We start from the raw sequence: 16,660 nt of genomic DNA, 5'->3' as shown, positions 1-16,660 counted from the left end.
TTCTCTCCCCTTCCTCCCCATTTCATAAACTTCCCCACATTAAATTTACCCAAAAGCCCCAATTCATGCATACTCACTTTTTCTTGCTGCGTCTGTCTTTGTCACCTGGTCCAGACAGTTTAGATAATCCAAGAGGGTCAGCAGGGGACATTTCATCGGAAGGCGTAGAAGCTGTAAAGAAGGTGTGAGATGACAAGCAAAATTAGATTTTACTGCCACCCTGTGGCAGGATTTCAAACATATTCTCCTTTACCATTTCCAGATTGCTACCGTGATCAAAGACTATACTTTTATTTTAAAAAATCTAGCATATTAAGCTCTGTTTCAATTGTGACTCTAATGATCAAAATGGTTGAATTTTGAGTAAAAATATACTGTTAGAAATTAAATGAAATCGGTTATGTAGATATACTTTATAAACTGAAGCTACTTATTCATCAGTGATGTACATGAACAAATATTTCATGCTTAAATACTTTGTCGGGTACAGTGTGAAATAAATGCAAAGTTCTGAAAGTTTAGGTATTTGTTTAAGCAAAGCAAAACACTCTTCAGATGGAATGCTTGCATGGATCTTTATAAATTATAACACAAGGACAATCCTGAGGAGAACAGGACATTCAGCCCAACAAAGCCTGCCAATCTCAACCACCTAATTTCTCTAAAACAACATTGAGTTACATTTTGAAAGTCCCCACAACCCTACTCTTTACATTTCTTGGTCATTTATTTAATTTTATCTAAGATTATCTGACTATAATGCTATATTACTTAGGAGTTGATTAAGAAAATTGCTTGGCAAAACTAGACAAAATAAATTTGAAAGGCAGAATCATTCAAGAATACATATTACATTGATTGGATGTAGTTTTATGAAGGCATACACCTGTGTGGATAAGGTCCCACAATTCACACTTGCATGTCAGGACAAAACCAATCCACGAAGTACATGGAGCTCTCTGTAGATCTCTGTGATCAAGTTGTGGTAAGACATAGATCAGGAAAATGCAATAAAATCATTGCTAGAGCTGAGGCACCAGTAGCCTCAGTTGGAGATGGAAGATGTCTGGAACCACCAGGAGACTTCTTAGAGTTGGACATCTGGCTAAACTAAGTGACTGGGCAAGAAGTGCCTTGGTCAGGGACATGACCAAGAATCAATTTGTCATTCTAACAGAGTTTCAAAAGTCCTCTGCTGAGATGGGAGAACCTGTTGGAAGGATACATATCTCAGCAGCTCTCCATCAATCAGTTAGAGTGACTAACAACGGCCCTATGCACCCTTGGAGTTGGCTAATCAACATTTAAAGGGCTCTAAGATCAGGAGACAAAAAGATTTTCTGAGTGAGACAAACATTGAGCTCCTTGGGCAGAACTCGAAGCACAATGTCTGACTAAGACTAGGCTCTGCCCATCACCTGCCTAATACCATCCCTATGGTAAAGCATGGTGGATGCAGCATTATGCTATGGGAGTGCTTCCCATTGGTATTGACAGGGAGACTAGTTAGTACTGTGGCCCTGCAGTGAAATGCACAAAGGCAAATTAAGTTATGCAAAAACAAATCAGAAAACACCAAAACAAATTGGACAAACAAACAAATCAGAAAATGCAAAAACAAATCAGAATATGCAAAAACAAACTGAATATTCAAAAGCAAATTAGAAAATAGAAAAATAAATTGAATACGCAAAAAAAAAGAGAAAAAACAAACTGAATATGCAAAACAAATCAGAAACAACAAATGCAAATGGCGCAGCACACAAACAAAATGACAACTGCACAAATTGGGAAGGACCAAAAAAAAAAAAGATCTGCATAGCCCAAATTAAAACAGAAAAAACAGTGGAAGCTAAACTTACATCATGATTCAATCAAAGCTTTTCAACGAGTGATGTAGTGGAAGTGAGAACACTGAAAGATAAAAGACATCTCTTATGTCTTTTAGATTTTTATATACTTTGGCAGAAAAGAAAACATTTGCCTAACTTCAAGCACTCTCTACCAGAGCAGTGTTTAAAGTATTACAAACATATTTCAAGAGAAAAGCCAAGCAAAATGACACCTTTTATTGGCTAACTAAAAAGATTACAATATGCAAGCTTTCGAGGCATCTCAGGCCCCTTCTTCAGGCAAGATGTAAACGATGATTACATCTTGCCTGAAGAAGGGGCCTGAGTTGCCTCGAAAGCTTGCATATAGTAATCTTTTTAGTTAGCCAATAAAAGGTGTCATTTTGCTTGGCTTTTCTCTACATTCATAATGGCTAACACGGTACAACACCCTAGTACTAAACGTATTTCAATATTTTTAATTGGTAGTGAAGTTATAACTTAATGCCGACAGCACTCCTTGTTGAAAAACGTTTCATATTGGCATAATTTATATTGCACTAGTATGCACTCTTACCGACATGTAACATGCACAATCTAGTGTTTGTATGACAAGATGTATTCCTGGTATTATTAACTTTTCACATCAACACAGTTGTAGTCTTTTATGTGGACCTAAAACGTCTTGTAATGTATCAGGGGTGAGAGAGAAGGTAAAATGGAATCACCTGCTGACTGCTGGGATGGGGCCCTAAAAAGTACCATTAGCTTCTTCAGCTCATAAACGCCACTCACTCCATCTCACTTTACTCATCCAGGGTTAGAAGCAATCCATATACAACCCTTGGCAAAATTATGGATTCACTACTCTTGGAAGATGTCAATTCAGTTGTTTTATTTTTTGCAAAAAAAAATCACAGATATGACACAAAACTATGTTTTCATTTGAGAATCAGCTGCCAAGGAGAACACGAAGAGGAAGTAGACAATAGCCGATGGTGAGATGGAGCACGTTATCAAAGAAGTCCAGTCCCTCGATAACCAGATCCAGAAACTCCTATCCAGACGGAGGTAGCTCAGAGAACTGAAGGCTTGCCTACTGAAAGAATCCTCCCCAAAATCTGAGATTGTCGCAGCTAATCGCGATTCAGCAACCTCGACTGTACACCGTGCCGCTCACTTTCAGAGCCAAGTGAGTTTTATCTCTGCGCCTCATTTAAGCGACGACGTCACCGAGAAGGGAACTGGCCTGTTTCAGGTTTGGATGCAGGGGTTTAAGGCTAGATCACCTTCATTGGCCCAGGCAAGCATCTCCACCCAGAACCAATTCGACCATCTCCACTCCCCCACTGTGCCGGCAACACAGGGTGATGTATTTGTGACTCGAGATTCTATCGCATTAGACCTAAACAATTCTTGCCCTAAACAGAAATCTTTTGTGTCTTGTTTTCCAAATGCTCGTTTTCGAGGTGTTATGAGAAGAGTGCCGACAGTCTTTGAGAGGCACAAGAACAGGGCAGTGGGATCCATCATAATACATACAAGTGAGGACTTTGCAGCACTTATTAATGCCACGAAGGAGAGGACCCTGGCAGCGAGAATCTTCATCTCAAGTCCCTTACCTCTGGTTAGAAGATCAAAAGAGTACTACAGTCGTCTGCTGGAATTAAACATCTGGTTGAAAGGCTTCTGTGAGGGACAAAACATCAGATTTGTGGACAACTGGGATCTCTTCAGGGAGAGGCCATGTTTCATCAGGTGAGATGGTCTGCATCCTAATGGATTTGGTGCCTGGGTCCCCTCCAAAAACATCTTTAAGGTAATTTGTCTCTCTTGACTATGTACATTTAATCCTAATTCTTTACATAATGCTTTGCTACAACTCTGTAGTGAACTCTTCCTCAAAAGTGTACTGCATCAATACTTAATAACCAACCTCAGTTTATGTAAAAAATCCAGACAGTTTGACATAAATGCGAGTAATTTAACTACCATTTCACCTCTAGATGTGCACTTTATTAAAACACACTATAGATTAAATAAAAAATTTGCAAAAAGCAGCGCTAATACAAATACAGTGGAACCTCGGTTTGCGAGTATAATTCGTTCCGGAAACATGCTCGTAGTCCAAAGCACTCGTATATCAAAGTGAATTTCCCCATAAGAAATAATGGAAACTCAGATGATTTGTTCCACAACCCAAAACTATTCATATAAAAATGATTAATACAAAATATAAAGTAAAAATACATAAAACAAATTAACCTGAACTTTACCTTTGAAAAGAATCATGGCTGGTGTGAGTGAGTTTCTAAACTCTTGTGGGATTGCACCCAATGGGACGAATAGCGGAAGAGCGTAGCAAAGCAATCGCAGTCTCCCAGCGCTGTAGCAGTTCGCCGTAAAAGCGAATCCAAAAAGATCGCAGACATGCTATAAGTGCCTGCCGTCGATTATTGATACAAGAAACAAGGAACATTATAAATGTGCAGGGCCCTGCCTGACTGCTGTGTCTGTGTATAGGAGAGCGGCAGGTCCCGCTACAATAAATAACCGCGCTGTTGCTCTTTCAAGCTGAATAAAGCTGGTGTTGCTAAAGTACTGAGACTCAGCTTGGTGTTTTAGGGTGCAAGACGGGGACTCGCACATCACAACACACACGAGCACACACACACACACGAGCGCATGCGTGGACACACACACACACACGAGCGCGCGTGTGCACACACACATACACACACACGCGAGCGAGCACACACAGATACACACGCGCACGCACACACAGTCACAATGCTAATGCTGCAGTAAACAGTATATGCTCGTATGGATGTTGACTATATGAGTGAGGCACGCCGACTCAGACGGAGAATAGGAGATGATTGCCCTCAATCCAGCAGCGAGAGAGAGAGAACCATCAGCTCAGTTGTGATCACATGACGCTCAGCAGACAAAGCATATACGTACTACTCATACTGCAAGACCTCGCTCATTTATCAAGTCAAAATTTATTAAAGATTTTTGCTCGTCTTGCAAAACACTTGTAAACCAAGTTACTCGCAAACCGAGGTTCCACTGTAACTTAATTGCTATTTCAAACAGCCATAACGTTCCGACAGTTCAGTTCTGCCATTCTGAGACCTTAAATATGGCCTTGTTAAATGTTACAGCACCAACAAGACATTTTCCTTTAACAATCTTATTAGTGATAGGAAAATTGATCTTATTGCATTAAGTTAAATGTGGCTTAGCTCTGATGGTGTGGCTGTTTTAATCGAATCTGCACCTCAGAATTACAGCTTTTTTTATGTGTATCACCAATATAAGAAAGGCTACGGTTTAGCAAATATTTACTTGAGCCGGTTAAAGTGTAAAGATGTCGGCTTTGGTACATTCAAGTCTTTTGAGTATCTTGCCGTTGTTATTCATGGAGTTTCTCAGTCTCTAGTATTGTCCGTGTATAGACCTCCTAAATACAATGCGTCTTTCTTTGAGGAATTCTCAGACATAGTGTCAATTATTATTGCCAAATATGACAGACTACTAATAGTTGACAACTTTAATTTTCATATCAATAATCAGTGTGACCCAAAAGCAAAAGAATTCATGAACTTCCTGCACCCTTTTGATCTGAGCCAACATGTTAGTCAGCCAACACACAAAGGAAGGCAAATGTTGGATTAAGTGATTACTAAAGGACTAAAAGTTGATGTGAGGCAAATCGTGGATATCGGTTTATCAGACCATTTTCTCTTACTATTTAATATTGAAATACTGATAGATAATATTAATGAGAAGCATATTTTTAAAAAATGCTTCTTTGACTCATCTGCAGCTTCAAAGTTTACAAACATTTTAAGCAACCAGTCTGTTTGTAGTGCTTACTATAATAGTGATGATAATCTAAATAGTAAGGTGGAAAATTTTAATTCTAAAGTGAGAGCTGCTGCTGACATAGTTGCTCCTGAAAAGACAGTTATGAGAAGTTAAAAAAATCCTCCAGCATTGTTACACCATGGAAGACCCAAAGAGTGTCTGATTTAAAGCCGGAGAGCTGAGTGTAAATGGAGAAAAACTAAATTGATTATACACTATGAGATACTGAAGCCTAAAATAACAGAATACAACAATATAGTCCATCTTGAGAGGCGGTGCTATTTCTCTAAAATTAAAAATAACACTGCTAGTAAAGAATTTTATTCTCTGCAATTGATTGTTTGTTAAACCCAGGTCAATCGATAGAATGCCTCCAAAAAATTTCAGTGAATTTCACCCTCCACCTGCGTTCTTGACCAAATACCAATACGTTTTTTCAAAGAAGTATCTGATGTGCTGAGAGTGCTCTTGACATAGTAAATTCATCATTAGATATGGGGGTCTATCCCACACTTAATATTGTTAATACTGTTGTTGTTAAATCCCTGCTCAAGAAAAATAATCTTGACTCATCTGTTTTAGAAAATTTTAGACTTATTGCTAAACTGCCTTTCTTAAGTAAAATCCTAGAAAAGGCAGTCATTATGCAGCTAAATGATCACCTGAATAAACATTCTGTTCTTGACAAGTTTCAGAACAAATCACCAGTACAGAAACTGCACTATTTAAAGTAGTACAATAAATGATTTGCAGATAAATGCAGAGACCGTTTATTTGTTCTCATCCTCCTAGATCTGAGTGCCGCATTTGATGCCATTGATTACAATATTCTTTTTTTTTTTAATTTTATTAATTTTATTGTAATCATTCCATACAAATAGATCAATTTTGACAAAAGATAGGATTGAAAACAAGTCGCCCCCCACCCCTGAGAGAGACAGCATGGCCAACAGAGTAAAACTTAAGGCTTGTAAACATACCTAAATTGATGAGTTTAATAGGGCAATAGAGATAAATGGAGAAGAAAAAGAAATGCATTATGGTGCATTACGAGCTTATTCTAAGATATTATTGATTAGATCATGCCAGGTTTTAAAAAAATTCTGTACAGATCCTCTAACTGAATATTTGATTTTTTCCAATTTCAAATAGTATAAAACATCAGTTTCCCACTGACTTAGAAGAGGAGAGTTAGGATTCTTCCAGTTCAGCAAAATATGTCTGCGTGCCAAAAGTGCAGTGAATGCAATCACAGTTTGTTTGTCCTTCTCCACTTTAAACCCATCTGGAAACACAGCTGTTAAGGGGTTAGGAGGGATTGTGACACCAAGGCTGTCTGAAAAGCACTTAAAAATTTTGGTCCAAAATGATGTTAATTTGGTGCAGGCCCAAAACATGTGACCCAGTGAGGCTGGAATTTGATTGCAGCGTTTGCAGGTTGGATCTTGCCCTGGAAACATTTTGGACAGTTTTAGGCGAGACAGATGTGCTCGATATATAATTTTGAGTTGAATAATTGAATGCTTTGCACATATGGAGTTCGAGTGAAGACTCTGCATTGCTATTTTCCACACCTTTTCTGATATATTGATTAAGATCTTATTAAGACAATTTTTCCCATTGTCCTCTTGGATCTTTAAAAGGGAGGGACTGCAAGATAATTTTATATATTGCAGAGATGGTGTCTAAGTCCTTGAAATTGAGCAATATTTTTTCCGGCATGGAGGTGGGTGCAAGATGAGGAAAATCGGGCAGGTTCTGTTAAACAAAGTTCCTAATTTGAAGATAGTGAAAGAAATGTGTGGCTGGAAAGTTAAATTTGGAATGTAATTGTTCATAGGATGCAAAGATGTTGTCTATATAAAGATCTCAAAGCAATTTAATCCCAAAACTACATATGTTTGCGAAGGTTGAAAGAGGTGGTTCTCTTGCAGAGGTGCCACAGATAAAAGATTCTCCATCTTAAAATGCTTTCTACATTGGTTCCATATTCTGAGTGAGTGAAGCACAATTGGGTTATTAGTATATTGCTGATAACTTGCATTTATTGGGGCACAAAACAAGGAATATAAAGAAGTACTGCAGGATTTTACTTCTATTGTGGACCAAGCCTGTGTATGTTCATCTATTTGTGTTCAGGTTTTTATAGCTTGTATGTTTGCTGCGCAGTAATAAAACTGAAAGTTAGGTAGAGCCATGCCACATTCTGCCTTAGGTCTTTGTAGGGTTGCTCTTTGGATACATGGATGTTTTGAGTTCCAAATAAATAAGGTTATTGTTGAATCTAATTGCTTAAAAAATGATTTATTAATGCATATTGGAATGTTTTGAAATAAAAAAGTAGCTTAGGAAGAATATTCATCTTAACAATGTTAATTCTTCCAGCTAGAGTAGAGATGAAGGGTTGACCATCTATGCAAGTCTTGCTTATTTTTTTCCATACAGACAGCAAAATTTTGTTGATAAAGAGCTTTATGTTTACTTGTGATGTTTACCCCTAGGTATTTAAACTGATCTGCATTGATAAAAGGGAAGGTGTCCAATCTAATATTGTGCACTTGAGAATTCACTGGAAAGAGCACACTTTTATTCAAATTAATTAAGAGACCAGAGATCTTTTGAAATTCTGTAAGTGCTGTTAAGACTGCAGGCACAGAATTTTGTTGGTCTGATATATACAGTACCATATCATCTGCATATACAGAAATTTTCTGTTCCAGTCCTTCTCTGAAAATCCCCTTTATCTGATAAGAATTTCAACAGTGGACTGCCACTGGTTCAATGCCGACTGCAAATAGCAGTGGTGACAAGGGGCAACCTTGTCTGGTACCATGTTCTAGTTCAAAGTAGTCTGAACAAATGTTGTTAATACAAACTGAAGCTTCTGGATTGGTATACAGTAGTTTGATCCATGCACAAATGTTCGGGCCAAACCCAAATTTCTCTAATGTAGTGAAAAGGTATTTCCATTCAATCATGTCAAATGCTTTTTCTGTATCCAATGATAATAATATTTCTGGAGTGTTTGACTTTGTTGGTGAGTATATTACATTAAACAGGTGTCAAAGACAGGTGTTAAAGGAAGATAAGTGTCGACCCTTGATAAATCCAGTTTGATCTTGTGATATTACTGAAGGCAGCACTTTCTCCATCCTTCTAGCTATGATTTTTGAGAGTATCTTAACATCATTATTCAGAAGTGAAATCTATATGATGCACATTATGATAAGTCCTTATTTTGTTTAGGAAAGACGGTGATTAATGCTTGACGAAATGTTTGAGGTAGAATTTGATTGTCTCTAGCTTCTGTAAATGTTGCTAATAGGAGGGGACCTAGCTGAGTGGAGAATTTCTTATAAAATTCTGCAGGGTAGCCATCAGGGCCTGCTGCTTTCCCGCCTTGAAGTGACTTTATAGCATCTAGTAATTCTGATAGCGCTGGAGGTTTATCCAGTTCCTCCGCACTAAAAGTACCTATTTGTGGCATCTGTAATGGATCCAGAAATGCATTAGATTGTGTGTTGTCTTCTTTAAACTCAGTACAATATAAGTATTTATAGTAGTCTCTAAATGTGTGCATTATATTTTTATGGTCAATGATTTCATCTCCGTTCGTGTTGGTGATTACTAGGATTGCATTGCAAACTTCTTGCTTGTGGATTGGTTGAAATAAAAGCTTATTAGCTTTCTCTCAGTGTTCATAGTAATGATGCCTGGATTTATAAATTAGTTGTTCAGTTTCTTTAGTTGTCAAGAGGTTGAGTTCTGAATGCAGAGCTTGCCTTTTCCTATGTAGACCCTCGCTTGGAAGCCTGGCATGTTCTTCATCTACTCTAGTAATTTCGTTTTTTAGTTCTGATACTTTCTTGGTTTCTAATTTATTCCTGTGGGAAAGATATGAAATAATCTGTCCTCTTAAGAAGGCCTTTAAAGTTTCCCAGAGTATTCCTGCAGAAACCTCTGAAGATGTATTTGTCTCTAGGAAGAAACTGATTTGTTTGGATATAAATTCAGTAAAGTTCTCGTCTGCTAATAGAAGCACGTTAAGATGCCATCTGCGAGGTGAGTGTGTGGGGCATAGTGACTTTAGCTCCAAGATCAGAGGTGCATGGTCGGAAATAACAATAGCATCGTACTTGCAAGATTTAATCGTAGGCAAGAAATTATTATCTATAAAGAAATAATCAATTCTTGAGTAGCAATGATGTACTGGTGAGTAGAAAGAATATGTTCTTGAGTTTGGGTTTAGAAACCTCCAGGGGTCTGATAAGCTGTGGTCAGTTACAAACTGTGTAATTGTCTTTGCAGTGTTAGGACTCCTGTCACAGGGGGGATGACATCTATCTAAGAGTGGATTTAAAACACAATTAAAGTCCCCAGCCATTATAATTTTATGAGTGTTCACTTTGGGAATGGATGCATACATTTTGCATGAATTCCTTGTCATCGACATTCGGTGCATAAACATTTATCAAAATCATTTTATAGTTAAATAAGTTGCCCATGACCATCACATATCTCCCTTCAGGATCAGATACTATATCTGATGCTACAAATGAGACTGTTTTATATATGAGGATTCCCACACCTCTAGTTTCCTTTGTAAAGCTAGAATGGAACATTTGGCTAATCCAGTCCTTTTGCAGCCAGAACTGACCCTTGCTTAGTAAGTGGGTCTCCTGTAAAAATACTATTTTAGCGTTTAAATCTGTTAGGTGAGAGAATACTTTCTTTCTCTTTAATTCATGATTCAGGCCTTTAACATTCCAGCTCACAAAGTTAACTGTCCCATCATGGAGATATTGATTCTGAATTTTTGATGTCATTTTATAGACTTAACTGGAAGTTGGACAGCTTTAACCTTAATTTTCTATTTCCCTATGGGTGATTGCCATGCAGCCTATTGTTACGTTGGTAGTTATAATTATAAGGATTAAAAGGATAGATTAGATATAGCCTGCTCTCTTACTCTCCCCCCCTTATACCCCCACCCCCCCATTTTGCCTCCCCATGTGAGGCTGGACCCCACTTCACAATGTCCCAGTCCTCTGACATACCTAGAGACAGAGCACCTCCAAAGCAAGACAAGCCCCCATGCAGCGGCGTTTGAGGATTAGAAAGTAGAGATATCTATTGCCAATATAGTCTAAATACTATATGCCTAAAATATAATCATTAACAAACTATAAGCATAAGATATAAAATCTTCAGAAGTCAAAGTATTAAGATAATAAACCCAGGGAATGGTGTTAGAAAGTGGTCCAGGATATGCATAGTAAATCCTAATGCAATAATAACAATAACAATACAAGGGTATGATGTTAAACAGTCCCCTTTAGGGTAGTAAAAAAAAAAAAAAAATTTCTTCCAAACACATGTCTATAACTGTAATTAAGACATAAACAGAAAGCGTCTGAGTAATGTAAAGAATGTATAATTATAATACCCGTTTCATTACTAGTGTATCAGACAGTTCGTGATATCTCCTTGCCTTGCCATGACAGGATTCGACTCACTATTGTGTTTCAGAATAGTCTCGGGAACAGCTTTCTTAATTCCATTTCTGCTTCCTTCTTGCTGGAGAATACATAGTATTGGCCTTGAACATCCACTTTCAGTTTGGCAGGATACAAGAGGCTGTATTTGATATTGGCTTGCCGTAACCGCTGTTTGATGTTGTAGAAGGCTGCACGTTTAGCAGCTGTTGTGGGAGAGAAATCAGGGAAGATACGAATGTTGTTATTTTCAAATATAATTTCTTGCTTGTGTCTGAGGAGTGCCATCACATCTAGCTTACCTAATAATCTCTCAAAGCGGACAATAAAAGACCTAGGTCTAAAGGTATTTGATCCGCGTATGCAATAAGCTGCTGCTATCTCAGTATCTGATTTAAAGTCCTCTCCAATTATTTTAGAGAACAGTTCAACTGCAAATTTCACTGGGTTTGGACTTTCACGATTCTCAGGTAGACCTTCAAATCTAATATTATTCCTTCTGCTTCCATCTTCCAGAGTGACAAGTCTGTCTCTGAGTTTTTTGCATTTGGAATTGGCAGCTGTTGCTTTTCCATCAGCGGTGGATGCTAGATTTTTGGCTATTTCAATTTGAGTCGTGAATGACTGCTTAACATTCTCCAGCTGATCGGCAAGTATGCTCAGTTTAGATGCGTTTTCCTGAATGTGCTCCTCAATTTTTTCCAGCATACATTTAAAGGCCGCCTCAAAGCGAGTATATATGCGTTTCTCCGAGTCTTTATTATCCTGCCGCAGCTTCTCACTTGCCTTCTCGCTTATCTTCTCGCTTTTTTTTATCTCTTGCTTTATCTCTTGTTTGAGCTCTGCGATCATCACCTTCAGTTCGGACAGATCATTTCTGCTTTCGTGCAGCGTAGGCGAAGCGGCGGGCTCTATTACAGCCAATTTACCCAGCTTGTGTGGAGTAGGTGAATGACCTTCCCCAATCGGCGAGCTATCGCGACCTGTGTCATTTGCACTTTCCCTCCCCATTTCGCTCTCAACTGGAGATGATGCAGCGGACCGTGGTCCTGAGGAGTCAGGGCTTTCGCCGTCTGTTCCAGGTCAGTCTCTGAAAGGCCATACATTGAGCTTGAACTTGGACTTGCTGTTCTGGGCTTGGATGTAGCTTTAGTTTTCTTTTCCATTTTTTTCTGAGCCCCTTTCTTGCCGAACATGTTTATATATGCTTGCATATACTGTAGCAGAACCCTCGGGTTGGATAAATACAGGATATATCAGGATAATAAAGAAATAATATTAAAAAGTAACACCACTGCTAACGGAGCTCCACTTCAGACGTCCATCTCTCGCAATGGACGAGACCAACTCCACAATATTCTTATAAATCTCCCTAGTCAGTGGGTGGGTCTCTCTGGCAGTGTCTTAAATTGGTTTGAGTCTTACTCGACAGGTAGAAAATTCTTTTTGTAATTATACTTCAAAGACACATGATATTCTATATGGTGTTCCACAAGGATCAATCCTGGGTCCACTGCTAATTTCAATCTATATGCTTTCATTAGGTCAGATTATCTCGGGGCATAACGTGAGCTACCACAGCTATGCTGTTGACACATAACTATATTTATCAACAGCGCCTGATGACCCTGATTCTCTTGGTTCACTGACCCAATGCCTTACTTGTGTTTCTGAGTGGATGAGTAGTAATTTTCTCAAACTAAATAAAGAGAAATCGGAAATCTTAGAGATTGGCCAAAATGGATATAATGAGGGTATTAGAAATAAACTTGATCCATTAGGCTTAAAAGTCAAGACAGAGGTAAAGAATTTAGGGGTAATTATTGATTCTGACCTAAATTTTAAATCACATATTAATCAGATTACTAGGACAGCATTTTTTCACTTAAGGAATAAAGCAAAAGTTAGATCCCTTGTACCTTTGCAAGATGCTGAAAAATTAGTTCACGTTTTTGTATTTAGTCAACTAGACTAAACTTCAACTTACTGTAACACACTCCTCTCAGGACTACCCAAAAAGAAATCATTCAATTGCAACTACTGCAAAATGAAGCTGCCAGAATCTTAACTAGGAAAAGAAAATCCGAGCACATCTCTCCAGTTTTAATGTCACTACATTGGTTACCCGTGCCATTTAGAATTGACTTTAAAATACTGCTTATGGTTTACAAAGCCTTAAATAATCTTGTTCCATCTTATAATACACTCCAAATCGTAACCTTAGATCTTCAAATGAGAGTCTGCTTATAATTCCATGAGCTAAACTTAAAAGAAGTGGTGAGGCAGCCTTCTGTTATGCACCTAAAATCTGGAATATCTTTCCAATAGAAATTCACCAGGCTAATACGGTGGAGCACTTAAAAAAACTTCTATAACCCTATTATTTTAACATGGCTTTCTAATTGCTTCATTTTAGTGTAACCCTGATATTCTGTATATGCATTTAATTATCATTTTTTTTCATGGCTCCGAAATCTGTACCAACCCCTACTTTCTCTTCTGTTCTGCGATCTGTGCTACCACCACCTGAATAAAGCACTGTGCAGTTCCTACATTGATGGATTGAAGGCCAGAGGTGCATATGACCATCATTGTCTAATTCTTCCACATGAAGCCTGAAAACCATGAGGTCTGATATAGATCATTTATGTTACGTAGAATGCCTAGTGGGGGCTGGGCAGTCTTGTGGCCTTGGAACCCCTGCAGATTTTGCTTTATTCTCCATCCCTCTGGAGTTTTTTTTTGTTTTTTCTGTCCTCCCTGGCCATTACTTTACTTTTTTCTTTGTTAATTAGTATTGCCTAATTTTCTTTTTTTTTCTTCATCTTGTAAAGAACTTTGAGCTACATTATTTGGATGAAAACATGCTTTATTAATAAATGTTGTTGTTGTTATTTCACAACTGAACATTCTGACTTTGTAAAACATACTTAAAAAAAAAAAATTAAATTGTTGTAATTAATGGCACCTTTTTTGTTCAGAGGAAATAGAGGAAAAAACCGTGGAATCACTCAACAAGTCAAGTGAAGTTGGGGAGCATGCACTGGTACAGTGCGTTGCCGCACCCACTACACAATGAAACAACTCGGGATCCCGGTTTGTAACCCCCCAGGCAGACATGCGGTCCAGTTCCACCCTCCGGAAATGACTCTCTATCTGCCGCAGCCAAGTGTTACGTGGGCTACCCCTTGGTCTGGTCCAGCCGCTCAGGTCCCCAACAATGAGGATTTTACGAGCCGAATCACCCTCGGGGAAATACTCCACATGGCCGTAGTGCCGTAACTGATGCTCCCTCACAATGCAGGTAATGTGCCTCATTCGGGACTCCATGAGCAACTGCTCATTCAACACAAAATCAAACCACCCGTACCCAAGGATTTTCTGGAGAGACACAGTACCAAAGGAGTCCAGTCTTCTAGTAATTTGTATTTCTAAAACAAATCCCTGCACAAGTTTAAATAGGCCAATTAGTCTACAGTTTAAAGTGAGTGCCTGTGGACCTTAATGAGCTGTTGCACCTGCCTGATTGACAGGAAACAGGGTCCCAACAAGACAGCTGTCAGTTGAAACAATGGAAAGAATTATGAAATACCTTTAAGAAGGTAATTGAAAATGAAATGTTGCAAAAGATGTTGGTTGTTCCAAGTCAGCTGTGTTTAAAATTTGGAGCAAGAACAAACAAATTTGGAAAGTTGGAAAAGATAAGTGTACAGGTAGACCAAGGAAGATGTCAAAGCGCTAGGACAGAAAACTCAAAGCAATATGCCTGGAAAACAGGAAATGCACAACAAAGGAAATGAAAAACAAATGAGCAGAAACAGGAGTCAATGTTTGTGACCAAACTGAAAGAAGCCAGTGGAAGGAAAAAGGATTTACAAACAGAAAATCGAAATATTAAGCATCATTAATACTTAAACCGGGCTAAAGAGAAGCAGTCATGGACTGTGGATGATTAGATGAAAGCAATATTCAGTGATGAATCACAAACCTGCATTGGCCAAGGAGATGATGCTAGAACTTTTGTTTGGTACAGTTCTGATGAAACATATAAAGATGACTGCCTGAAGAAAACAAACAAATGTCCACACTCATTGATGAAATGGGGTTTGTGTGTCAAGTAAAGGACCAGGGGAGATGTCAATCATTACCTCTATAGTAGATACACAGGTGTGAAATCTTGGACAACGTTTCTCATTATATTAATCAAAAGTAGGTTTGGTGATAATGAAGTAATTTTTCAGTATGATAATGCATTTTGCCAGAGAGCATATGGCATTAAAATACTTCTTCCGGGAAAGGCGTATCCACTCAATAACATGGCCAGCAAACAGTCTGGATCTCAATCCGATTGAAAATATATGGCGGAAACTGAAAAAATCGTCCATGACAAGGACCTATCCTGCAAAGATGATCTGTCATTAAGAAAGCTGGAACCTGATCAATGAAGAATATTGTTTTTTATTAGTGAAGTCCATGCTTCAAAGAATTCAATCTGTCATAAAAGAGAGAAGAGGTGCAACAAAGTACTAACTGTAATTTTTTGGGTTAATGATTCCATAATTTTTTCCTCTACTTGTCTGAACAAAACATGTGCCATTAATTACAACAATTCCATTAAATGTTTTGATATATATTTTACAATGCCAGAATATTCAGCTGCTAAATAGTTTTGTGTCTGTCTGTGATTTGTTTTTCTACAACAAAGTAAAACAGCTGAATGAACATCCTCTAAGAGTAGTGATTTCAGAATTTTTTAAAGGCATTTATAGCATACTTTCCCCTGGTTTCATGAGCTGATCCAAGGCCTGGGTCAACATATGATACTCACCGGAGGCTGAGCATCAGAACCAATGAGATTTAGCTTCTAGGGGACGCGCAGTCAAAAGTGCTGTGTCTACGCCCCCTTGTACCTGATGCTCATGAGAGAGCTTTTCTGGTTATTTCCTTTCACATTCAGCCCCAGGATGCTATAATATTGTCATTATTGTGTATTATCCATGGATGATATAAAAAATACAATTTCACTTTGTGGAGACTCCCAGAGCAGTTTGTTGCAACAGCACATATTTTCATCTTTTCTGACCTAGATCCTGTGCAACACAAGTACTTTGCTCTGTGCTTATTCGTATTTCACTTTCAATCTATACTAATAAAAGGCAAAGCCCTCACTGACTGACTGACTGACTCACTGACTGACTGACTCACTCATCACTAATTCTCCAACTTCCCGTGTAGGTGGAAGGCTGAAATTTGGTAGGCTCATTCCTTACAGCTTACTTACAAAAGTTAGGCAGGTTTCATTTCGAAATTCTACGCGTAATGGTCATAACTGGAACATATTTTTTTGTCCATATACTGTAATGGAGGAGGCGGAGTCACGTATCGCGTCATTACGCCTCCTACGTAATCACGTGACCTAAAAACAAGGAAGAGATTTACAGCACGAGTCAAACGCGGGAA

The 16,660-nt window shown here is 38.4% G+C and overlaps 2 protein-coding genes across 2 annotated transcripts in view; both read right to left on the bottom strand.

Moving 5' to 3' along the window:
• LOC127529574 (uncharacterized) overlaps nucleotides 1-16,660 on the bottom strand; it is an 813,564-nt gene that overhangs the window by 351,701 nt on the left and 445,203 nt on the right. The gene's annotated exons all lie outside the window — the stretch shown is intronic.
• Nucleotides 1-16,660, bottom strand: part of ppfia3 (PTPRF interacting protein alpha 3) — a 454,572-nt gene that overhangs the window by 130,081 nt on the left and 307,831 nt on the right. Inside the window, 1 exon segment of the mRNA XM_028813664.2 lies at nucleotides 78-171. Coding sequence (XP_028669497.2) covers nucleotides 78-171 — 94 coding nt within the window.

This window comes from Erpetoichthys calabaricus, chromosome 11 (genome assembly GCF_900747795.2).
Source record: "Erpetoichthys calabaricus chromosome 11, fErpCal1.3, whole genome shotgun sequence".
NCBI classification, from domain to species: Eukaryota; Metazoa; Chordata; class Cladistia; order Polypteriformes; family Polypteridae; genus Erpetoichthys; species Erpetoichthys calabaricus.
Note: the sequence above shows the minus strand (reverse complement) of the source record. Positions and strands in the feature narration are given on the sequence as shown.